Source organism: Loxodonta africana, chromosome 6 (genome assembly GCF_030014295.1).
Source record: "Loxodonta africana isolate mLoxAfr1 chromosome 6, mLoxAfr1.hap2, whole genome shotgun sequence".
NCBI classification, from domain to species: Eukaryota; Metazoa; Chordata; class Mammalia; order Proboscidea; family Elephantidae; genus Loxodonta; species Loxodonta africana.
Window position 1 is genome coordinate 29889355 of NC_087347.1, and position 25876 is coordinate 29915230.

Below are 25876 nucleotides of genomic sequence, written 5' to 3' on the forward strand. Positions count from 1 at the left end.
ATGCTGAAAGTAATTTCTACCAACTCAATTCTTTTAGGGATTAAACTCTTTATTTCCCTAAGACTCCAAGGAAGCAGATAACAACTCTCAAATGCTGAACTGAAAAGAACACTGAGTACTTTCTCAGCTACATTCTTGAGGAATTATACTGCAATTTTGGCCTGTTTCATAATCTTCAAAAGAGAGTTAAGACTCTGGGGTCTTTATGAAACAGAAATGATGATCACACAGCACTATCCTGACACACTCTCCTAGCACCAAGCCTATGTGGTAGGTCAGAGCTCCCTCTTCTCGGGTTTAAAAAAAAAAAAGTAACAACACATTAAAGAACTTTAGAGCTTTTGCATAATTATGTAAAGTTATAAAACACCCAGGAATCCCTGAGGGGTGCAAATGGTTAACTGCTCGACTGTTAGCCACAAGGTTGGCAGTTCAAACCCATTCAGAGGCACCTCTAGAAACAAGCCTGGTAATCCGCTTCCAAAGGATCACAGCCTTGAAAACCCTATGGAGCTTATTTTCATAAGTGCCCTATGCTAATTTTTTTATAGCAACATGTAACAAAAATTGGCATAGTGGTGCTTCTGAAAATACCTCGTGGGGAGAGGTCACAGTTGGCAAACACAGAAGGCACGCATTATTTGTGTAAAAATATGGTGCTTCTATTTTTATTTTTTGGCCATTCGGCATAATTCGCAAATGTCTCTTGGCCAGTTAATGTGACTTTCCTCCTCAGTTCAAACACCCACTGATTGCTTTTTCAGTGTCTACATTGGCTGTTCAAACTTGGCAGGAGGTGGACCAGGTAGGGGCGAGGGCAGTCTCTGGGGAATCCCATGAAGTACTGATAAGATTCAACTCCATCACACACACAAGGAATGGCTTTACTAGCAGAAAACAGTGTTTTATAAATATTCAGATCTTTGCATCTAAAAATATTCCATGTCTGAATTTTTTCCACTAATATTACATTTGCCCTACTTGATCATTGGTTTTCTCATCTGGTAGATTTCACTAGCAGACAAAAAGTTAGTAGACCTACAAGACTTAAGAAAAAGTTAAAAGGAAAAACTTAAAATCGAGAAAAAATTTTTTCTATTCATTGAATTTTTATCTCTGTAAACCAGAAAAAGACCACCCAGATTGATTTAGCAACCTAACACCCTAGTTCGGCTTATGTCGTTGTTGTTGTGTGCCATCAAGTCAATTCCGACACATGGCGATCCTACAGGACAGAGCAGAACTGCCCCATTGGGTTCAGCTTATGGTTCCACTGAAATACAATTTAAGAACCACTAGTCTATATGTGGAAACCCTGGTGGCGTAGTGGTTAAGAGCTATGGCTGCTAACCAAAAGGTTGGCAGTTCGAATCCACCAGGTGCTCCTTGGAAACTATGGGGCAGTTCTACTCTGTCCTATAGGGTGGCTGTGAGTCAGAATTGACTTGATGGCAACAGGTTTGGTTTGGTCTGGTCTATGTTTGGTCTTTGTGTGGTGCAGGTGGCTAAGCGCTCAGCTAATAACTGAAAGTTTGGTTGTTTGAGCCCACCAAGAGGTGCCTCAGAATTAAGACCTGGTGATCTGCTTCTCAAAGGTCACGGCCTTGAAAACCCTGTAGAGTGCCAATCTACTCTGTAACATACGGAGTCGCCACGAGTCAGAGCTGACTTGACAGCAACGAGGTTTTGGTTGCTGTTGTTCTGTATGCTCTCATCAATGTCACGGAACTGTGAAAGATCCATGGGAAGGAAAGCATACCTGCTTATTTCCTCTGATCATCCAGATTAGTGTAGGTAATACATCATAAGCTGAGCATGGCGGGACAGTTTACCAGGGCCTCCTCTACCTGACCTGTTCCTTACAGCTACCAGCCAGTCCCACTCATCGCATGATAAAATAACATTAAAAAAAACACATAAACTGTCTAATCATTCTGAGTTATTTGTAATCTCCTAGAAGGCTGAGACCGCATCTGTATCTAAATTTCTTCATACAGGGTATCATCAAGTCCAGATAATACTTTATGATAATGCTAACACATGTCAATGACTGTTATTTCCTTGGCAATGAAAACTACAAGGTTTTATTCCAAGAGGATGGAAGCAGAGCTGGTGTAGATTACTTTCTAATACTTAGCACAGTGTGACACTGAAGACAGATATTAAATCTAAAAAATGTCTTGAAAAGATAAAACCGCCACAGTAAAAAGAGCCCTAACATGCAGGGGCAGTAACAGGTGTGGTTGTAGCCTCAGTTCTGCTGGCTAGTAGCAAGCCTCAAGCTCAGTGGTTTTCCTCAGTTTCCCTCTCTGTAAAATGGAGACGCCAGCTTCTGCTAACCTTAAAGGATATAATAAGGATTCAAGCATTAACAGGGCTTGAAAACTCTACGTTGTTAGACAAATTACACAAGTATACGGTATGTTATTAGGACTACAGCGAGCAATATGGCGTTGTTAGAGGACTAACATACATCGAGTACATGTAGGGTAATTTCTAACAACTGTTACTACACAGAGGCATTCTCGAAACACACTACACAGGAGTTTCAACTTTCTTTGAGGAATTCAGACTGTATATCCCCGTCCTACAGCTCCCCTGAGGTTATTTTTACGACCATCTGTCAACATTTATTTACGTAAGTATAAAAGCCAAAAAACGGTTGCCATGGAGTTGAATCTGACTCAGGGCAATCCCATGTGTGTCATGGTAGAACCGTGCTCCACGGGGTTTTCAAGGCTGATTTTCGGGAAGCAGACTGCCAGGATTTTCTTCTGAGGTGCCTCTGAGTGGACTCGAACCTTCAAACTTCCAGTTAGCAGCTGAACACTTTAATCATTTGCACTACCCAGGGACGTCACACAAGTGTAAAATTACAAATTAGTAAGAGACGTTCTAAACAGACTAGGTGGGGTGAAAATAAAACAGGCTCCCTGTTCTTGCCCAGGGAAGTGAGAACAGGTTCCAGAAAGGCAAGTCCAAGAACTCTGGGTAGTGTGCAAGGCACCCTCACAGGAAGGAACACCTGTGGATATGTCTGCCTCCACACACCCATCTCCAGCCTGATCTTACGGTTTTGTCCTTGGTGGTCATCTCCTTGGCTGCGGCGTCCAGGGCTGCTCTGGCCCTGGCATTGATCTGTCCCGGGGCGACGACCACCATCTTGCGCTGTTTGGCAGGGAGCTGGGAAAGGACGTCAGATTTGAGGCGTCGCAGCATGATCGCTTCCTCCAGCAGGAGCTTCAGCTCGTTGAGGTTGGAGGAGCCCGAATAGTCCCATCCCCAGGGCTGCTGTGGAGAAGGAGACAGAGCCCAGTGAGAGCTCTCATGGGGCCTGACTACCAGGCCACCACCACCATCCCGGCTCTGTTCAGGGAACTTCATACGGCTTTACAAGGACATATAACATCCAAAATAATAAAAATGAGAAATAGGTGAGAAAGGAAAAGGGGAAAAAGAGAGTCAGGAATGAGGTGAACGAAAAACACAGATCAGGACGTTCTACAATTTGGCACTGAACTTTCCAGCAGCAAATACCAAAAGGGAAATTTAATTAGTCAAGCAATTTGGTGTCCATTACATGAAAAAAAAAAAAAGAAAAGAAAAGAAAAACTAAGCTTGTCAGATATTCCTGCATCTTAAACACAGAAAACTACATCTTCCCTAGGGTTTGTCCTACAGAGCCTGTTGCACAATGCCATGGATAATGTCGTCAGTAACACCTTTATCTGATGAGTTTTACAGGCATTTTAAAAACTGTTGGTCCTCACTATGGGTTACACCAATGGAACCAAGTACAATGTAGAAAAATCAATCAAAGTGGTGGCAGTGGTGGGGGTGGTAGTGGTTCGGGACTGGGGAGACCTAGAACACAGGCTTTTGCCCATCTGGCTGAATCCAGAGGTGGTTTCAGGAGCACCTAGGCAGTCCTTCGCGCACACGGTTCCCTCATTTAGCACCTCTTGAGAGTCCGTGAGCTCAAAACTCTACTCGCTGTCGCACAGCTGGTTCCCAATTAAAATAAAAATTCTATCCTTCACCAACAGTCTTACTGAAAAAAAAAAAAAAAAAAGGTCACACTCACAGAAAATTAAGGACCCACAGTTTCTGCTCCCTTATATTTTCCACCACTCAATGCCCCTTCTCCCTCACCCTCATAGACTGTGAGCTACCTGAGGGTGGGTGCTAGGTGTGCTCATTTTTGAGGGCCCGGGACCTAGAGTCATGGAAGAGACATGGTAACCCAAAACAAATCCATTGCCATCCAGTCTAATCCCACTCATAGCGACCCTATAGGTCAGAGAACTGCCCCAAAGGGTTTCCAAGGCTGTAATCTTTACAGAAGCAGACTGCCACATCTTTCTCCCTTGGAGCAGCTGGTAGATTCGAACCACAGGCCTTTCGGTTAACAGCCGGAGACATGGTAGGTGTCCTATAAACCTTCGTTGGATTAAGGCCAGTAAAAAGGTCAAAGGAGGAGAAATAAAATGATCAAAAGCTGTTTCTTCTTTTTAAAAAATACTCTGAGATCAGCAAATGCCTTTCGATAGCTCTGGGGTCACAAATGAGCTCAGCATGGGGTGCTCTGCTCAGTGGCATCTCTTACTGCTTGAAGGTGACCAATCAAAAGCAGCTCTCGCTTATGGGCAGCGTTATATAAAAATCACGCTAGGAACAAGTAGGTATCATAATTAATTAAGATATTATGTTCCAAAGTGCTAATCCCGTCAGCTCTTCATCTTGCAGGCCAAGACCTAACAACACAAAAGATTTTAAATTGGGCTTTGGGATAACCACAATCCAACAAGCATTTATTGAAAACTTAACATGTATAGGCACTGGGCTGGATGGAAGGATGGATACAAAGATGCCCACATCCTTAGTTTGTTGTTGTTAGCTGCTGTAGACTCGGCCCCTGACTCATGGCGACCCCACTCACAAGAGAACAAAATGCTGCCTGGTCATGTGCCATCCCCAGGATCACTTGCAGCTTGGACAGTTGTGGTCCATACAGTTTTCACTGGCTGATTTTCGGAAGCAGATTGCCAAGTCTTTCTTCCTAGTCTATCTTTGTCTGGAAGCTCCACCGAAACTTGTTCAGCATCATAGCAACACACAAGCCTCTACTGAAAGATGGATGGTGCCTGCACAAGAGGTGCGCTGGCCACAGATCAAACCCATGGAAGGCGAGAATGCTACCACCAAACCGCCAATGCCTCATGCCCTTAGCTTAAAAAATACCAATTCTATTTTATTTTATTAACTGCCACGTGGTAGGTTTGCTACGTTTGTTTTATTTGGGGGGAAAGAGGGCAGGAAGAGGACAGAACAGGGAGAATTCAAGGAACTGGGGAGATGGTGGCCTGAGACTGGGAATACAGGAAGGGATAGTTTGGGGAGTCCTTCCGTCACTACTTCATTGTTACCCCATGGACCTAGATAGTCAAGGGAGAGAAGACCCTCTTCAGAAAGCGAATCATTGGCAATTAGGAGAAAGGTAAAAATTACCTGAAGAGCTTTGAGGAATCATCAAAACTATATGCCATCAATCTCATCTGGACTGGGCCATGTGGGAAGTGGGTTAGATTTTGTTAAAGCAGTGTATGACTTTTAAACACGTTCAAAAATTGCGAAGTTTCCTGCTTCAATAACCAGCTAAAGATGGTTTGCAATTAAGTTTGCAAAGTCTTACAGTTTGCACTATAAGTACTTTGTTTGAATGTAAGTGGATATCTTTTAAAGTACTTGAAAAAACTTTTTTCTTTTAAAAAAGTATTTCAAAATAAGACAGATAATCTTATTTATACATCACAAACTCACATAATAGTGAGTCTTTTCTGTCATAGATGGCACGTGAGTAAACTGCAGCCATTTCTCTAAACCGTCAGCATCTTAGATGTAAACAGGGGCTCTGTAAATTTTCGATTTGATTACAAAACAGGAATCCTGAAGGTCTGAATTAAGGTTTTAGAAAGAGATTTTTTTTAACTGATGGTTCTCTTTTTTTTTTTTTACTGTGGTAAATATGAGCCCTGGCAGCACAGCGGTTAAGAGCTCAGCTTCTAACCAAAAGGGCAGTAATCTGAATTCTCCAGCCGCTCCTTGGAAACCCTATGGGGCAGTTCTACTCTATCTTACAGGGTCTCTAAGAGTCAGAATTGACTTGATGGCAATAGGCTTTTGGTTTACAGTAAATACATGTATAACCAGACATTTGCCATTTTAACGGTTTTTTACATGTATAATTCCGTGACATTAATCACATTCAGCTGTTGTTCAACCATCACCGTTTCCAGATTTGTCTGTCGCCCTTTCCGGAAGCTCAGTGTCCCCCAGGCAATGAGTCTCCCTCCCCCCGCCCTCCTGCCTCCGCCTGGTAACCACTAATAAACTGAGGTAGAAAGACAGATTTTTGACTGCGATGGCATTTGTGTTAACAGTCTCCCCGGCCATTTCTGGAGAACTCAGGCTGCACAGATTGTAGCTCCACAGGTTTCTGCTCCACCAGCACCCTCTTCATGGGAATAATCTGTAAGTCAAAGGCTTCTGGCCACTGACCAGGAACGAGTCACCATAATGAGCCCCCACTTGTGAACAAAGGTTCAGTGACAAAAACCCACCTAAGGCAGCTTGAGATGATGCTCCCACCTGTTGTCTTAGCACAGACAAGATTTTTTCATTTTACTTCATACTCCTCCCCCACCTCACCTTCTTGCCCCTGCAGAGGCCTCAGCCGCACCTCTTACCATTGGCTCTCTGAGCCCCACACATCTAGCATTAGCCACTGGTCCCCCTACTATAGAACACTGGCCTGGAATCACCACAAATATTAAAGTCAGAAGGGATTGTTCTCATCTTACCCCCGAGGAAACTCTCAGGTCAGAGAGTTAGGCCAAACAGAACTAAAACCTCAGCCCAGCTCCCCGGCCAGTGTTCTGTCCACAACACGGCCAGTGAGAAGGAAAAATAAGATCAGGGCAAGGGATGCGTGGGTCAAAGAGGCAAGACAGAAAGAATACCCGCTTGGCATCACAGTAGCGCAGTCCAAAGGCGTGGAACTGAGGGAAGAAAGTCGGCTTGACTGCGATGATCTGGGTGTAGAGCTCTGCGGGCCGAGACATGGCTGGTGTGCCCGACAGCAAGATCACCCTCTTGGCAACCTAGAAAACACAGCCAAAAGTGCTGAGAAGACGTGGGAGAGACACAGGGGAGATTCAACCTGCCCCAAGAAGGCAGGAGCTGGATGCCACCAGGAACAGCAAGACCCCCGGGTTTTCACTTCCTGGACACCTGACTGCTGGCAGTTCTCAAGTTTAATCGCCTCAGAACCAAGGGTAGATCCCAAAGACGCTAAAGGCTGCCTCTTTGCAGAACTCTGTGGCCCACACATGGGCTCAATAAGCAAACGTACCGTGACTAGAAAAAAAGACTGTACATGACCAGAGAGCCTGATGGCACTGTCGGGGTCACTTAGATGTCACCTCCGTTTCTTTAAGTCCTCACTGTCTTCATGGCGTCCTTTCCAAGTTCTATCTTGGTGCTTAACGCATCACACTGAATTTTATTTTCTTCTCTCTCCCCCGCTAGAATGCAAACAACTACTTCTTCTGCCGTTGTGGTAAACACATATGTAACAAAACATCTGCCATTTCATCATTCTTCACACGTACAATTTAGTGACATTGTGTTTAGTATGTTATACAATCGACACCATTATCTATTTCCAAATTTTCCATTGCTCTTAACAGAACCAGTGTCTCCTAAGCAATGAGTTCCCTTTCCCCCTCCTTCCCGCCTGCCCCTGGTAACCACCAATAACCTTAAGTCTGTATACATCTGCCTATTCTAGATATTTCATATAAGTGGAATCAAACAATATTTGTCCTTCTGACTATAAACTCCTTGTGATCAAAAACTAGGCTCTGTTAGCCTTCATATTCTATAATATAGTGCCTGGTACAAAGAAAGTAATCAATAAACGTTCACTACAGGCTGAAAAAAAAATTTAGAAGGAAGCTAATTAGTGTTCTAGGGGACATGGGGTGAATTCAAAGAAGCTGGCATTGGAAAAGGAAGTGGGGATGGGGCGGTCAGTGATAGGCCTGAGCTTCTTCCAGAATGGATTTCTGATGTCCAAGTTGAACTTACAATCAGATAATAAGTCTTAAGACCTGAACTCTGTTTCCAAGAGGAAGTGTCGGGGATTGTCTATGTATAAGCCTCTATTTTATTTTCTTTAGGGGGAAAAAAACGACCTTCATTAACTCAACCTCACAGTGTTTCGGGCCCAGAGATCCCTGACTCAAGCTCATTTTGCAGTTAATATGGACTGAAAAAGGTGGGCCCGAGTCTATTTACCCTAAACTCAGCCTGTTTTGCAGCAGCCTGCTCAGCAGTGGGCAGGAGGGACATAAATAGCTGGTCAATTATGACGACGAACTCCAGGCTTCTCACTACTCTGACACCAAGCTGACTCAAGAAGAGCAGATCCAATATCCCACCTCTTATTAAGATGGGAAAACCAAAACCAACCAAGCCCACTGCCGTTGAGTCAATGCCGACTCATAGCAAACCTGTAGGACAGAGTAGAACTGTCCCATAGTTTCCAAGGAGCACCTGGTGGATTTAAACTGCCGACCTTTTGGTTAGCAGCCATAGCACTTAACCACTATGCCACCAGGGTTTCCATTAAGATGGGAAAGACAATAGAAATTTAAAAAAGAGACATTTCTCACTGCATTGGAACATACAATCATCAAAAATTACTGGAGGTTACATTCATTTCAGCTCCAGGAAGGGACCCTACTGTGGAACTCAGTTGTCTAGAAACAGCTTGTTAACCACTATAACCTTGAGTTAATGACTGTAGTCTGAGGCAACCGTGAGCAGTAAATCACCTAGGGGGGATTAGGTTTTCAAATAGGCACGCTGCTTCATAAAAATAAATAAAGGTGAGACACAGGGAAGGAAAAATGACAAATATACAATATATGCAATTCTCAAGATGCACTTTTGCCCTCTCAGCAACCACCACTACCCAATTCCATTATGACGACAGTGTGCCAGGAATTTCTCCAGCTATAATTTTCCACAGTTCAATTACCCAGGCCTTCTAATTTCCTGCACGGTTTAATGCATACTCATTAAAATAACAATGAGCTTCTTGAATGACGTCTGTAGCACTGCTTGCCATGGCTCAAAACCATTTCAATGAAATGGGAAAAAAATGAAAAGTTTTATCAACAGGAAAAATCTGCCCATCATCCAACGGGCCTTGGTGGCGCAGCAGTTAAAGCGGCTGCTAACCCAAAGTTCGGCGGTTCGAAACCACTAGCCGCTCTGTGGGAGAAAGATGTGCCAAGTTGCTCCTGTACAGATAACCTTGGAAACACTGATGGGCAGTTCTACTCTGTCCTATAGGGCCGCTGTGAGTCTGAATTGACTTGACAGCAGTGGGTTTGGCCCATCATCCCAAACCTATTCCCTTATGTCACTGTGCTTGTCTGGGGATCAAGCTCCCAAATCAGGTATGGAAATGAATCCAGGATTCTCCATGCGATATTTATAGGATGTAGTTAATACTGAGTCAGTTCTCCCATAATCTTTCCTGACTGGAGAGTGATGGGATCGCTGCAAATGGATGTCCGTGGGTGTTAAAAAGCAGAGGCAGTGTTACGGAAAAAGGCCAACTTTGAAAAGAAACCAGAATGTCTCAACTGTCACAAAGCGATGTGGCCTGCTCTCAGCTCAGCCCCAACATGTTTGTGTTGTCATCACTGTCGTCTATTTTAATCCATGCCCAGCTGCAAATGGTGCATATGATTTATGTCATTTGCAACCTAGAAAATACAAATGCATCCAACTATGTAACTCAGCACTAACTGAACACTACACAGTTAACTCACCTGGCTAAGGAAAGAAACCACCAGACAAGACATAGTTGGATTAATTTTCTTAGAGTATCTAGAGCTGTGGTTCTCAACCAGGGAAAGAAAAGTGATCTGCCCTCCAGGGGACATGTGGCAATGTCTGGAGGCATTTCTGGCTGTCACATCTTGGGTAGTGCTACTGGCATCTAGTGGGTAGAGGTCAGGGATGCTGCTAAATATCCTACAACACATGGGACAGTCCCCCACAACAAAGAATGATCTATCCTAAAATGTCAATAGTGCTGAGGTTGAAAAACTCTGATCTAGATGAAGATACAGCCAAGAAAGAAGAACGGCTTGATTAACAGAATGACAAAAAGCCCCCCACTCACACCCACACCCCAATCGCGCAAACAGCGCAGCGGTAAGTGAAGTCAATGTTACAAAGAGACTGTTTCAAGGCACCCTTAGGAGCAGCAGGCGATACTCACGGGTCCCATTTTAAACTACAAATTCATCAAAGTTGTATAGTAAACGCAGAGCAATGAATACTAATTAGCAGCAAAAAGATTTGTTTTAAACGTGCCACTATGAAACACAGCCAAGATATTAAAGATGTAAACACTGCCTTAAAAAGTCTGGCTCTGAAGCACATTTCAGAAACCAATATATAGCTCAGCTTGCGTAACCAGACAACATTAACAAGGCGGTTGCTAAGAAGCTTTCATATTATAACTTTAACAATATAATCTATCTATGATGCAATTTCTTTTGTCTAAACAATCAGGGTACAGATTTAATTTTAGTTATGGCTGTAATATTGGAACCACAGTACCAACCATGGTCTATTAACATTTTTCTAAGGAAAACATACTAAAGCTTCCCAAAGACGGTCACTACCCTGGGAAAAATGCTTGAGTTAAATGTGTCCATAAACAGCTATGGATATATAAATATTTATGGACAATATGAACAGAGGATCAAGTTTTTTTAGTATTTATTTTTAACTTATTTTATTGCTGTCTTTTTTTTTCTTGAACTTTAGATGAAAGTTTACAGAACTAGTTTCTCATCAAACAATTAGTACATACGTTGTCGTATGGCATCTGTTAACAACCCCACGACATGTCAACACTCTCCCTTCTAAACCCCAGGTTCCCTATTACCAGCTTTCCTGTCCCCTCCTGCCTTCCAGTCCCTGCCCCAGGGCTGGTGCACCCCTTTAGTCTTGTTTTGTTCCATGGGCCTGTTCAATCTTTGGCTGAAGGGTGGCCCTCAGGAGTGGCCTCATTACTGAGCTGAAAGGGTGTCTGGGGCCCATATGCTCAGGGTTTCCCCAGTCTCTGTTAGGCCAGCAAGTCTGGTCTTTCTTTTTGAGTTAGAATTTTGTCCTACATTTTTCTACAACTCAGTCCAGGACCCCCTATTATGAGAGGATCAAGTTTTTTTAAGTAATTTTATTTTTAAGTTTGGAGCATATGACATAATCCTATCTTAGAAGATGTATCATATCATTTGCTATTTCTAAAAACAAAAAATAAAACAGACTTCAAAACGAGCAGACATTTGTGTGTTTTTTGGAGGGAGTGAGGATTGGTAAGATTATTTTGAAAAGCTGAGCTCAATCAACATTTGGCATATTTGTTTCCCCAAGTGTACTTTAGGTAAAACTTCAGGATTCCTTTAAGCAATAAAAACTGCAGCTTTAAAATCTTGGCCCGACACCAAGGCTGCTTTAATAGTGCGCCACATAAACACACGCTTTTGTTTGCTCAGTCTACATTAACCAAAGTGGATCCCTCCAAAGTCATCTGTTAAAGATTTCTAACTTGTCAAAAGAGAAAAATCTACTTTTCTAAATGGACTCCCCCCTCCCCCATATTAGGAATAAGCACACTCCAGAAAGATGGAGGAAAATGGGCGGGGGGGCCTCCCTTGGTCAGGGGTTGGGGGGCCAGGACACATGACACAGAGCCCATATTGCAAGTCAGGATACCTCAGACTGAGACAGAAACCCACATTGCAGACCCTCCCCTCCTCTCAGAAGCCAGGACTCCTACCAGCCAATCCCTCAGCCACAAGTTTAAACCCTCACAGTAAGGAAGACGGATGCTGGTCCTCCTGTTAACAAAAAGGCTTAGGGCAGCCACAGAAAAGGGCCTTGGCTTAGGTGCATCTCAGCTTTGCCGGCGCTTCTTGCTGACCACCAGCTCCAGCTGGGTTCTGAGTTTGCACCTCTCTCTCCTCTCCCAGCCCATGGTTCCCAGCAACATGACAGCTTTGCCACTGCAGATGATTTTGAGGACACGCAGCTTCCCCTGAGCTGTTTAGAGGACAAGTGGCTAGATCCTCTACCTCTCCCTTCACCAGGCAGGAGGCCAGAAGATTCTGGATTTCAGGTGAGCTAGCCTGTGGCCTTCAACAGGCCATGAAATTCTTCATCTTGGAGGAACAGACACAATAGACAGCCTTGACTCCTGAGCAGGAAGTTAGGAAGGAAAGTTAAACTGGCCCCAAAGCTGTAAGCAGAGCTGCCTTAAGTCAAGGCAAGGAGTCCCTGGTGGCGCACATGCTTAACATGCTCAGCTGCTAACTGAAAGTTTGGCGGTTTGAATCCAAGCACAAGTGACTTGGAAGAACGGCCTGGGGATCCACTTCTTAAAGATCACAGCCATTGAAAACCCTAGGAAGCACAACTCTGCTCTGACACTCATAGGGTCTCCTCGGCAACTGGTTAATGGTTAAGTCAGTGCTGATGTCCATAGCCCACAGCCCTGAGTTTGCAGCCCCTGCTCCACTTAGACCCCCTGCAGCTCCAGCAAGACACTGTGGGGTCTCATGCCAAGTGGGCTCAGGCTGGAAGTCCGCGCTCGGCAACACTCACCTTTAGAATGGGCATAGCTGCTCGACAGCGGGCAGTCCTACTGTTTTTGAGGAAGTGAGATTCATCCTGAAAAGAAAACACACAGGTGAACAAGGCCAAATCTTGAGTGGACAGCAAGAGCCCCACATTAGGCTTGGCCTGGCCTGGTGTTTCCACTAGGGCTGCCTCTCGGGCCACCTTCTATTCCTGGAGACAGCACTGTGGCCGAGGCAAGGACCAGGGTTCAGGTGGCACTTCAACTTCGCTCTGGACAAGCTGCTCCTCTCTCTGAGGACAGCTGTCCACCTAAAAAGTGGGGCTAGTGGATCCCCTGCCCTATGAGACTGCAGTGATGAAGAAACGACTGAAAGGCAGGTTGCTGCTTTGTGAGAGGCATCTCTCATCTGTATGGCACATAGAGTAACATGTGCTGGGACCCACTGTGTGCCCTGCACTGCCGAGAAGCACGGGGGGCAGGGCTGAGCGGGACAGCCCCTGCCCTCACGGCTCACAGTTCAATATCACCGACCATGTATCAGGTCAGGTTACACGTGCCATCACAGAGGGGTGAACTGAACAAAGTATTGTGGGAGCTGAGAGAAGGGAAAACCATTTCTGTCCTCAGGGGCTCAACTGCTATGCTGAGAAAACAGAGGTAGACTATTGATAGCTCTCTGCATTCTGTGCCCGGCAGATAAAAGATTTGTTATACTTTCCAGGGCCACATGAGTAACTAATACATTGTTCATATGCGGGGGGAGAATTTCTAGTTTGCCCCACGTTCAAATTACTTGCTATGTGACTTCGAGTAACTACTTGACTTCTCTGTGGTGCTACTTTCTCCACCTGTAAAATGGGTATAATAATAGTACCTAATGTACAGGTTGATGTAAGTCTTAAATGTGCTCTTAGAACAGTCCTGCCCCTTTGTAAGCACCTAATGGTGTCAGCCACCCTGATGGCTCACCTATATTGGTCCTTGAGGATTAACTGTAAGAAACCCTCCTGTCCTATTTCAGCTACAGTAAACCAAAATAGACCTCAAAAGCACAATAGGAAGGAGTGTAAGACGAACCCCCAAATGTGAAGACAGCACAAGCCTGGGTGTAACATGCATACTCACACCTGATGACGGGGCCCTTATAAGAGTCAGGAGTAAAAGGTGTTTAAGGAGAGAGAAGAGCAGAAAGCACGGAGGATACACAAGGGAACAGAACACAGTATGGTTCTCATGTCCAACACATAACAATAGATCCCCCGAGGTCAGCAACTGTATCTTCTCTTTCTCTTCTCTAAGCTCCCATGATACTTCGTTCTCAGCTCCATGAAAGCACTCAGAATGTGCTAACGATCTGTTGTGTGTCTGTCTTTCCTACTAGGCTGTGAGCCCATGGATGACAGGGCTGCCCTTTCTTACCTCTGCACCCTCAGTGCAGAGCTTAGTGATGGGTGAAGGGCTGCTACTGAACACTTCAGATGAACAAAGGGGTGGATGGGCCTCTCTACAAGTTAGCCCAGTGTGGGAACACCATGCACAGGTCTCTACTGTTCTCCTGTTGACTTGCATGATGGACAGGCTCTATTTTTCTGGGCCTCCTAACAACTCTTTCTCTCCTAGATAAGAAACATAGCCCAATTCTGAGCACCAAGATTTGGGAAGTCATTGTCAATAGAGAATTTTATTTTTAAGAGAAGGAAAATGTTATGGGCTTTTTAAATTCACAAGTTTGAGAAAGAACAGCAAGACCTTTCATATCATCTGGAGGTATCAGGTTTCCTTCTTTCTCCAAAAGGAAAAATGAGCATCAACTTCCAGTGGAAATCAACAACATGCTTTGCCATTGAATGTTTATTAGTGGTTACCTGATCAGGTTGGGGACTGGACAGATGAAGGCAGGGATGGGAGGAGCTGTTCGCTTTTTCATAAGTTTTTGTTTGTGAAACATGTTGGTATACAGTCAGGCACCACAAGACGTCCATTCAGGCTACATCCGACCGTATATACGTCTGTGTCTGGCACTCAACCTCTAGGGGATACCCACAGGCCAACTTGGCAGCAAGCCTGCCCCACTGCCCCCCATCCACAGGAACAGGTACCTCTGCCACTGGGAGGAACGGGTGCCCAATCCTGTTCTCCACCACCCAAGTTTGGCAAGCATCACGGGAATGTAGGGCTGCACGCCAGGCAGGACCCAGCCAAGCCCTTACCTGAGGCATCTGCAGCAGGAGCTATCCTGGCCATCAGCCACACAGCAGCCTCCAGTCCTGTGCACCTGGGAGCCCCACAGGCCCAGATGCTCACACAACATCCAAATCACGTAACATCCTATTTCACTGAACATATCACGGACATTAAGCAACGCGTGAATGTATTCAGTACTGATGGAAGTGGCTGGGTACCAAGTCTCTCTAGACTTTCCTCATGAAGTATGTGAGGAGATAAGAGAGAAAGCCAGCAACTGAACGATGCGCTGTCAACCTGGGAACAGGACATTCGTAAAGGCTTCTTTAAAATAAGAAGTGTAAAAATGTTTTTTTTTTGGCGGGGGGGATCTTCCTTTTGGCAGGAAGAAAACTTGCTAATTGTTTGAACTGTACACCTGAGGCATTCTGACAAGATGCCATCTAGGTGTAGTTCTCTAAACCCAGGCAGTCTGGTATCACACGCTGGCCTCCATCCACGGCCTCACGATGGGAAGAGATGGGGTAGAAACCCCCAGCAGAGGCCTATTAAATTGCACTTTTAAAAAAGCTCCCCAGGAGATTCCAATACACAGTCAGGGCTGAGAACCACTATTTGAGACGAATGAGATGTCAGTTCTTCACAAAATAAAAAACAGTGACTTCTATTCTCCTAGAAACCGAGTGAGACTAAAGGAGATTACAGGTATGAAAGTTTGCTGAGCTTTTAAGAAGAATGTTTTCAGAGGTAACGTACTTAAAGCCTGGGCCAGGTCACTTACAATGATGACAACTTTAAAAGGGGTTTTCAGCTGTTTTTCCAACTTGCTAAGAAGATCAAAACTGACGATGTTGACCAAGCCAGCTGTCAGGTGGTCCTTCCCGGTCACCACGACGTTGATGCAGCTGGGTCTCAGAGATGGCAGCCACCGGAGGAAGGCCTGGGAACGATAGCAAAGAGCAGAGCCAAAATGATGACCCAGCTCAGCAGCCACCAGCGGTAACCCCAGCCAAATCACTGACAACACTCTCTCAACTTTAACATGTCCTGAAAAATGAACTCAGCGTCTACCCTCCACACCCTCTGGCGTTTGCCATAACCCTTACCCCCACTGACCCCAATCATCTCCATCTTCCTTGTCCCCATCCACTCTCCTTCACTTCTCACTAACAGGATACTTCCTTCCTTGGTGAGTAAGCACTTGTCGGTAGGCACTTTGTGAAGTCTGTGGGTTTCAATTCTGTGGTCTCTAGCTGGATGGCAAGTTTCTGCTCGGAAAGAAGGTGACCCTTTTTAATAGCAATTTTATGTACCACCAGATCCTGGTACACGGAAGGCAAACCATAAATGTTTATTGAAGACGATGAAAATATTTGTCTGTATTTTCTATAAAGCCATCTGCTCACTCCAGAAATCCTACCATCTCTAGCCAAACTGTACCTGGAGCCAATGGAAGACCACTGCTGCTTCTGTCAGGTGCTGCCCCGCTTGCCCAGGCGACACTATTCTGGTATCAGAAGTGCTTTTTCTTCCTCTAATCTCAGTACTGCCTACACTCATCTGATCGTCAGTCTCTTCCCTAGAATTTCTGGGGTGCTCAGGGAACCTAACACACCTGGAACAAGGACGCATATTGAATCACCAGTCTCTAGAGGCACTGGGAGAATCCAGATCACAAGGACAGGAAAAGAAGGCAGTATCGTTTAGGTGCCCATTTTTTAGGTTTTGCCTTCCTTCAGTTAGAGTGGCACATCTGGGCATCAGGAGGATCATAGCAGGCACAGCTCACTGAGGCTTTAAGAAGAAGCCAAGCTGGGAGGTCGCTGACATGATCAGCACAAAACAGGGTCAAGTTATGTACCGTGAACTAGGTCTTCCTTCCTCTCTAGTGGTAGGTCACTGAGCTTGGTCTCAAGGATTTTCATTCATTTCACAGCCCACTCTGATCCCTGGATTTATGTAGAAACAGCTTGAGGTCACGTGATAATCCACTGTTTATGCCACGTTCTTTACTGATAAAGTTACCTGGCAGCGCGCATCCTATCCACACTGCTTGCTATGGAGTGCAAAAACCCTGGACCAAGAAGTCAGGAGATGTAACCTCAAGTTCCCGCAGTGCTCCTCATGGCACTTAACCTCTTGGAGACCCAGTTTTCTCACCTGTAAATGGGCTAGTATCTACCACGTCTCATGTACACGGCTGTTACAGGATTAAGAAGGATAAAGGAGGTAAAAATCTTTTGAAAATCAAGGGGTACTTAGGAATTCTCTGGTGGTGCAGTGCTTAAGTGTTTGGCTGCCAAACAAAAGGCCGGCAGTTCAAATCCACCAGCCGCTCCTTGGAAACCCTCTGGAGCAGTTCTACTCTGTCCTATAGGGTCACCAAGAGTCAAAATCGACTCAATGGCAGTGGGTTTGGTTCTTTTTTATTTGGAACTCTCTAGTTCCTGGGTGGTGCAAATAGTTAATGCGCTTGGCTGCTAACTGAGAGGTTAGAGCTTGCAATCCACCCAGGGGTACCTCGAAAGAGAGGCCTGGCGATCTACTTTGGAGAAGTCAGCCACTGCAAACTCGCAGAGCACGGCTCTGCTCTGACACAGACGGGGCTGCCCGGAGCTGGAACGGATTTGAAAAAACGGGTTATTTTTAGGAAATCTTGTCAACAGACGGGCGTGGATCCCTGAGCTTGACCGCCATTGTTGTCAGTTGCTGCAGAGTCAATTCTGACTCACGATGACCCCACGTGCTACCAAGCGGAACTGCTCCGTAGGGTTTTCAACGCTGTGACCTTCCAGAAGCAGACCACCAGGCATCTCTGGTGAGACACCGCTGGGTGGGTTTGAACCACCAACCTTTCAACTAGTAGTTGAGCTTGATAACTCCTTGGCTTTTCTTCCCTAAAGGTATAACCTGATTCCAAGTCAGAAAACCATCTCCCTGGCCTTAAGGAGGCCATCACATCTCCCTTCCCACCTTTGGCTGAGACAGGGTCTTTAAAGATCCCAGGCCCCGTCCCCAAACTGTTATTTTAATACTCTAACACTAGGGAAAAACTTCGTCAGCATCACAGTGCAAAGAGAACTGACCTGCTCCCAGGTGAAGCGCACAGACGACGGCACCACCACCAGGAGCGGCCACTCCCTGCGGTAAAAGGCCGCTATACAGATGGCTTGGATGGTCTTCCCCAGGCCCATGTCATCAGCGAGCAGCAGGCGGCCTCTTTTTGCTATGGCAAAACTGAGAAGAGACAAGGTCAGGATGTTTCCAGGCGCGTCGCGTAATGTGGGATCCATAAAGTGGGTACACACTGCTCTCAGTGGGCTCCCATACTACCCAGCACAGGCCACAAGCAGGGACTTGCTCCCCGAAGAGGGAAGAGCAGGAATCAAGTAGGGGGCAGAATTAAGAGGGACAAAAAAAGGCAAAATAGGGAAAATGTGAAATGGTGGCCCAAAAGGTAGGGAAAAGATCTAGAAGATAAGTAGGTCATGGGAGCCAGGGCAAGAAGTTTCCAATAAGAGGAGTCAGTCCCAATCCAATGCAGGCAAGGCCCAAGGAATATGAATGGAGGAGTGACAAAGAGTCCACAAAACCAGTTGCCACGGAGGTGATTCCGACTCATGGCAACCCCACGTGTGTCAGAGTAGAACTGTGCTCTGATTTTTCAGAAGTAGGCTGCCAGGCCTCTTTTCTGAGGTGCCTCAGGGTAGACTCCGACTTCTAACCTTTTGGTTAGCAGCTGAGTGCACTGACTGCACCAGCCAGGAACTCCAGTCAGTCCACAGAAGGGACTAAAGTGGGGCCCACTTGTTCATTGAGAAACCTTCCTAGAAAGGAAGGAAAGAAGATGTGTTGCTGTCAGAACAGACCATGGGCTAAAACAGGCTTTCTGGAGATCTCAGAGAGCTGTGTAAGCATGAAGGCCTAGGGAAGGAGCTAGAAGATAGAAAATGCTCGAGAAGAGAAGGACAGAAGGAAGAAAGGATGAGAGCAACAGTGTTTGTGTATGAGGGAGCGCGAACTCCTGTACACGTAAGGTTTTTCATTAAACAGCAGCCTCCACAATCCTAAAGCCCTTAGGTGCAACAGCCCTTGCTAACAGTCTATGAATAAGGGCTTATTGTGCTTTTCTGGAGCCAGACTGGCCCAGATTGATATCCCAATCCCACCACTTAGCAGCCCTATACCTCTGGGCAGGTCACCTAACCTCGCTGTGCCTCAGCTCCCTCGGCTGTAGGACGGGCGTATGAGCAGTATCTGCCCCATCGAGTTGCTCGGAGGATAATAAAGCCAATATATAAAGCACTTAAACCTGTGCCTGCACCATCGGAAGTGCTAGGGAAGTGTTTCCGTTCTAACTAGTATTCCACAAAAAGGAGAAAGAATCAGGCACAAACAGGAAAAATGACTTGCTCAAGGTTGTAAGATGAATCTGTGAAAACCTTAAAGGATCTCGAGTGACAGATGTCTGGTCCCCTGTTCTAAACACTAGTCCTCTTTCATCTGAGTTACTGACAAACTGGCCATTTGTTCAGGAACCTGATAATAAGCCAGTCCACTACGTCTTTTTCCTTCCTACTCACTGAGCAGAAACAGAATGTAAGCTCTTCCAATCAGCTTTAGATGATCAACTAATCATCTTTCTAATGAGCTGCAAGAATTCTAGGCTGCACATGGCCTTGCTGAATCACTTGGAATTACTGTTTCTGCCCAGCTAAAAAGCCAGTGTTTAACACCCAGGGCCAAAGACGGAACACTGAGCAGCAGATCCCAGGGGGCCTGAGGCCAGCCTGCCTAAGGATCAGCAGACAGGAGATAAGAGGGCCATGTCACGGCATCTTGGTCCTCCCCACAGCCACGACGGCCCACCCAGGTGGGAGGAGGGGTCTGTTCCTGCAGCCTCCTGGCCTTGGCCACCGCTGTATGTCACCTCATCAGCTCCTGAACAGGCCCAGCCTCTTCTCTGCACACTGACCTCTAGTAAATCTTCCAGATCATTCCTGGGACCAGCCGACAACACAGACTGATGGGGCAGGGCAGGTGTGAAAAGGTAAGTTTTTCTCCTCCTTCCTGATTTACAAAATTGGTAGCCAGGGAGGACCGGGAGCAGCCGGAGCAGCAGAAGCCGTCGGTACCCTAATCCTTTGAGTGTCTTTTGTATCACGCTCCTCGGCTTCACAATTCCCACAGGGCCTGGCCCATCTAGTCATTCTTGAAGCACAGTGGACCCCCTGAACTTCGCTTTCTGTTTTCTCTGCCTTGTGGTGGCCCAATTAAGGAATGAAGTGGCCAAAAATGAGAACAAAGAGAAGAAAAGGCCTGGAGGATAAACAATAACACAGCTGAATGTCATCCTCTACAGGGTACCTGGGTATAACAGGGAACATCAAAAACACAGATTTAAGCCCCAATTCCACTTTTGCAAGCTGAGTGACTTGAGGCAAATAACTGCCTCAATTCACTCATCTGTTGGATGGCACCATTGAGACATTTAAGGAAGCTGATATATATATTTAAGGGACCTCAAGGGAGCTTTCGTTGCAATTCTTACATGACAAAATAAAAAAACAAAACATGGAATCAACAGCCCCCTTTCCCCAATACCAAACTCCCCTCTTCAAAGGATGAAAGCTAAAATCTGGATTTAATTTGAAAGTTTTAAAGAAAAGCTACAGTTAACAGCTTCAGAGCCATCAAGAGGGACAAAGGTTAACTGCCATCCATGCTGTGATTCCCACACTAATGCAAGTGTGGGGGTCACTCACACACCTCACCTCTCTCTTTCTCTCGGGCAGTGGGTTAATCAGCAAGACCAGCCCTCACCACGTGGACCCAGGATCGTTGATGGAACCAGTAAGAACTTGATGTCCAGGGGTGGGGTGAAACACCCTGAGTCTGGTGAAAATGAGGCCCAAAGGCATCTCAACAGATGGAGGATTAAACTAGCAAAGAAAGACGAAGTTTTGCCAAGTGTGTAAAATTGAAGAGAGATGGAAGACAGAAGGGAAAGAAGAAAGGGGCAGTGGACAGAGCCAGGACCACAGGAATGTAGTAAGGTACAACTGTGCCCAAAGTGCCCACAAAGAACAATATCCTGTCAAGGCAGTAGCCAAGCTTTAGCCAATACCCCAACTAAGCCACAAGCAGGCAGGCTGTCATAGTTTTCACTTCCAGGACTTCGAACCCATTCATCCCGGTTCAAATCCCCTGCTGAAAATTTGTATTTCCATCCCAGATATACCGAACCAGGATCTATAGTTTAACAAGAACACCAGGTGATTCTTATGTATAATAAATTTTGAGAGCTACTGCTCTGATAGTGGCTTTTTGGTCCCTAATCAGCAGCATTAGCATTGCCTGGGAACTTGTGAGAAATGCAAATTCTCAGCAGGGGTTAGGACTTGTTGGAACCACTGGTCAGTTCAGTTGCTAATTTAGGTTTCATCTCTTTTCACGGGACTCTATCTCCAACCACATTGCCTAGTAACAGATCTACTTCTTATTTCTGGGCAGACTGTCCAAGACCTTCTCTATCCATTCCCTGGCCTCCCGTATTTTCACCAGAAGGCAAGTTTAAACCTGTCATTTTACTTTTCCTAGGAAACCGTGGAAAAAAGGACCAGTCAGGACACTGGTTTATGTTTTTCTTTCTATGCTAGGAGCACCCTGGCTTTCTTCTGGAGAACCACCCCTTCCTGCTCTTAGTCCAAGGAATTCAGCTGGGCAGATTCCAACCTCTGGCTCCATGGGCAGGCCTATCACCAGGTTTAACCAGCAAGGCTCCAAGCCTCTCATGCCACCGTGACTGGTTCCGGGGCAGCACCAGACCCACTAGGAAACAGGTACTTATGCTGGGTTGCTAAGCTGATGGAATGTAAGCTGGGAGGCCCTGGCTGAGCGTGGCTGAGAACAAGGTAAACCAAGAAGAAACCAGAGCCAAGAGAGGGACGGAGAGCCCTGATGGCGTCTTTTGAGACCCTGTATTTTCTATTATATTTGCTGATAAAGCTCTTCACTTAAACTAGCTTGAGTTGGGTTTCTGCACACCTGCAACCCAGAGTCCTGATTCACCCACGAATTTGAGATCAATGGTCACACTAAAGCTTTGGCAGCAGCCCATCTAGCTGTTTAATCCCTAGATGCCTCCAGCCATTCGTGGAAGATGAGTGTTCATAAAAAAGGAAGCATCGGAACCAGTTCATGGTGAGTGATCTGATTCAAGAGAGAAATCGAGAGGAAGATCAAGGACGTACTTGACACCAGCTCTCTGAAAGGGCATCAGACTGGACACCAGCTTGGCGTCCACTCCAGAAAGGTCTGCCTCAGGGGTATCCTCTGTGAGATGGAGAGACGTTTTCTGGAGTTGAGAAGCGAAAGCCTGGACGATTGTCTTGGGCAGAGGATCCAGCTGAACTTGTGGGAGGTAGCGCACCTTTTCAACTAGAAAAAAGAATAGAGGCATGTGTGCTGGAGTATTAATTCCCAAAAGATCCAGGGGGAGAAGGGGCTTCGATACACCAAGTTCGATAACTGGAATTCTGCTGTATACCATCTTCTCAAAAAGGTTAACTGAAGAGGAATTTGAGGCCAACAGATGTATCCTGGGCAAATGACATGAATCTAGATAACCAGTTTTTCTTCTGTTCCTTAATTACTTCAAAGAAGAAGGCAATCGATAATGCAAAATTGATTTTCTCTACTACATAAATGCTGGAATGAACCATAAAACGTATTGTGACTGATTTTTTTTTAACCAAAAGTAATTGTTAAAAAATTTACCTTAGTATTTCCATAGTCTACAAAATCAGCCCTAAATGTCCTATAAAAACCAAATCTTAAGTTGACTAAATCTTGCCTTTTTTCTATTCTCCTTCTGTTTGGTCTTGGTGGTTTCGATGTTGGAAAAGGCAGAGAGCTCTTAATTTCCCTACTGCAAACAGGCAAGGAAACACTGTGCTCTGGAAGACTGGAAGGATGTTAAAAAAAAAAAACAAAAACCAAACCAAACCCGTTTCTGTCGAGTCAATTCCGACTTACAGTGACCCTACAGGACAGGGTAGAACTGCCCCATAGTTTCCAAGGAGTGCCTGGTGGATTTGTTAGGATAGTAGAAATGTAATGCTACTTAAAAGAAAGTAAGAAAAAAAGGCAGAGTAGATGCAAAGGTCACAAACTGATAAAAATGAAAGTGCCCCTGCAAATTTTTGATCCTTTTCATGAGGGAATAATTATCTCCCCTTAAAAGAGAGGAGTTTTACAGTACCGATCAGCGTGACAAAGCAGCTGGAGAATCCGTTAGCCTGGAGGTGACAGCTCCCTACTTATCCTCTAAAGCAGGGATTGGCCAACGAGGGCCTATGGGCCAAATTCAGCCTGCTGCCTGCCAGCTTTGGTAAATAAAATTTTATTGGAATATAGCCATGCCAATTTGTTTACGTACTGACTTTGGCTGCTTTCACACCAAGACACAGCCGAGCCTAGCAGATGCGACAGAGACCACATGGCCCACGCGCCTGAAATATTTACTATCTGGACCTTTACAAAAAAAGCCTGCCTACTCCTGCTAAGCTTAAAGTCTGAGCTATTACTAAGAGTCATCGTTATCCTCTTTCATTTAAATCTCACACTGGGAGGCCTTTACTTTCCTTCCAGCTGGGCTGGTCCTAGACTCTGTATAATGGATGGGGAAATCTGTTTTAGTCAAGGCCATTCACTCAGGTGGGAAAAATAAATTACTTGGGATCTACATAGAAACAAAAACAAATTAATTTAATTGACTTTGCCTTTAAAAAAAATTTAGTCTCACTTGATTTAAAATTAAGAAAAGAGAAAAAAACTTTAACAGGGAAACAAAAAAAAGAGATATAAATGATACAATTCTAACAGGGAAAAAAGACAAGTTAAAAATGAAAAAGTTAGAGGGAAGGTGACAAACCTAGAGGTCCCCAGTGGTAGAAGTATCGTTGAAACTAGTAACTACATGCTGCTGTACTGTGGACTGTGGCTTTCAAGATGTTCTTCCCTTTTACCGTTCTCCTTTGAAAAATCTAATTAGAAGAGCGACCACTGTTGACAGATCTTTAACTGCTCTTTTCACCTTCTCAGAGGCACCTTGGCAGAGTCACAGTAATCTACCAAGGGTCTAACTGTTCTCTGGGATCCAATAAAGGGAACAAAAAAAGAGAAAGAAACTGAGTATATTTCATTTCTACCCAAAGTTATTTGAAATTCTAAAGCTGTTGGTTCTCTATTCCACATGGTCTTGTGTTTTCTTAACATCCTCACAAGGTATTCTAAGTCTTTTGCCACGACCATCAAATGGAGGGTTAATCCCTCTACTGCTACCTTAAATTGCTTTGTATTTTCAATATATTTAAATCCATGTCTGTCCTTAATATAAAAAAGTACCAGTTATTTCTGGAAACAGATTCCTTGAACACAATCACCTTGATAGGAAATTAGATAAGGTTGGTGGCTTTAATATCAAAGAGACTGTCCATCTTGATGCAGAAATATATTTTACACCTCCAAATTTAATCTAAGCACGCTGATTTCTGTATGCTTCAGGAGAATGAGCATGCCATGGGCTCTGGGAAACCACTGTCATTTTAGTCCTGGTGATCTTCAGAACTGAAATACCTGATGGGAGCTAAGAAACGGCTGATGATCTGGTCGGTGTGAAATCGGGTGCTTTGTAAGCATTCTGTTCTTTCAGACATTTGAGAGGAACAAGCCAGCCTCCATCCTATTTCCCACCACTACTGTCTCCCAAATCCTAGGCTGCTAGTTCAGCCAGCTGGGTGTGTTTCTGAGAAAGCCACCAATGCCTATCATCAACTGTCTCTATTGTCCTTTCCCCGGTGCCGGGGGAGATGACTGAAATGTGCTGTCTGGTATCGTGAGTCATCTAGAAGTCATTTCTACAAGAGCTCTTCGGAAGAACTCGACTGAGCCACGTAACAGAGATGTTTTCAAATAGCGGATGACAAGACAAGATGGTTGAGGAGGGACACAGAACCCTTCTGAACTGAGACAGTTGCGAGTAAACAAAAGGCCTTAATGCTAACTTGACTGTGGGCGAAAGGCCTCAAGTCACTTAGGAGAGAAGATGAGAGCTCGTAGGTTCACCTTGTATAAAGAAAAGAATTATCACCATGTCATCCATGAGCACACAAAGACTTGGAAGATCTTATTGTCATTTCTTAATTAGTTTCAAACATACATTCGCTAGCTCAGAGTCAATAATCTAATTTCACACATGAGGAACCGAGACCCAGGGGTGAGAAGAGAGCTGTCAATTCCCCTGGTTTACAGTGTGTTAATGGTGGAATCGGATACTCAGCTTGAGACTGCTGTATTCTGTGGTGCCTTCTTTCCTGGCTTTCTAGTTCATGTAACTGGCTTCTAAATGCCATCATGGGTCAGGTTACAAACTCAGATGACTGTTTTAGTCTCATCTCTGTCACTGACTTGACTGTGACCCTGAGCTGCTTAAGGAAAGCGAGTTCTTTCTTGCCGTAGGCCCGAGCTTTTTTCAATCTGTGAAATGGGAAGGGTCAGTTTTTTCCCCAGACACTGTAATGGGAAAAAGGAAAAAAATCAATCTGAACTCTAGACCTAGGATTCTTGAGATCCAAGCAATGATTAAAATCAGATGTGAAAATTTATATGTGGCCACTAGGTACATTTTTCTGGGTGAAGAAGTCATTATTTTCATCAGATTTTTCCACAGAAGACTGAGAATCATTATTCTAGAAATGCTGAGTCACAAGGCATGATTTTCAGCATGACATTCATCTGCTAATGATCTTAGTAGCCTCCTTTTTGTTGTTCCATAAAAGCCAAAGCCTTTATAGCTAACATATTTATATATTTTCCTGTGGTTGAGAGAGAAAGAGGCAAGAGGGAAGAACTCACTCCTTTTTCCCATAAAAAAATTCAGCTCTGGTCAAATAATTTCCT

At 45.0% G+C, this 25876-nt stretch overlaps 1 protein-coding gene across 4 annotated transcripts in view; it reads right to left on the reverse strand.

The window, feature by feature from the left end:
- SMARCAL1 (SWI/SNF related, matrix associated, actin dependent regulator of chromatin, subfamily a like 1) overlaps positions 1 to 25876 on the reverse strand; it is a 56426-nt gene that overhangs the window by 20095 nt on the left and 10455 nt on the right. For all 4 annotated transcript variants that reach the window (XM_064286699.1, XM_010602086.3, XM_003406072.4 and 1 more), the window contains 6 exons: positions 22168 to 22354; positions 18001 to 18151; positions 15696 to 15854; positions 12754 to 12819; positions 7020 to 7160; positions 3073 to 3291 (listed from right to left, as the gene is read on the reverse strand). In XM_064286699.1, the coding sequence (XP_064142769.1) occupies positions 3073 to 3291; positions 7020 to 7160; positions 12754 to 12819; positions 15696 to 15854; positions 18001 to 18151; positions 22168 to 22354 (923 nt within the window). The remainder of the gene's footprint in view (positions 1 to 3072; positions 3292 to 7019; positions 7161 to 12753; positions 12820 to 15695; positions 15855 to 18000; positions 18152 to 22167; positions 22355 to 25876) is intronic.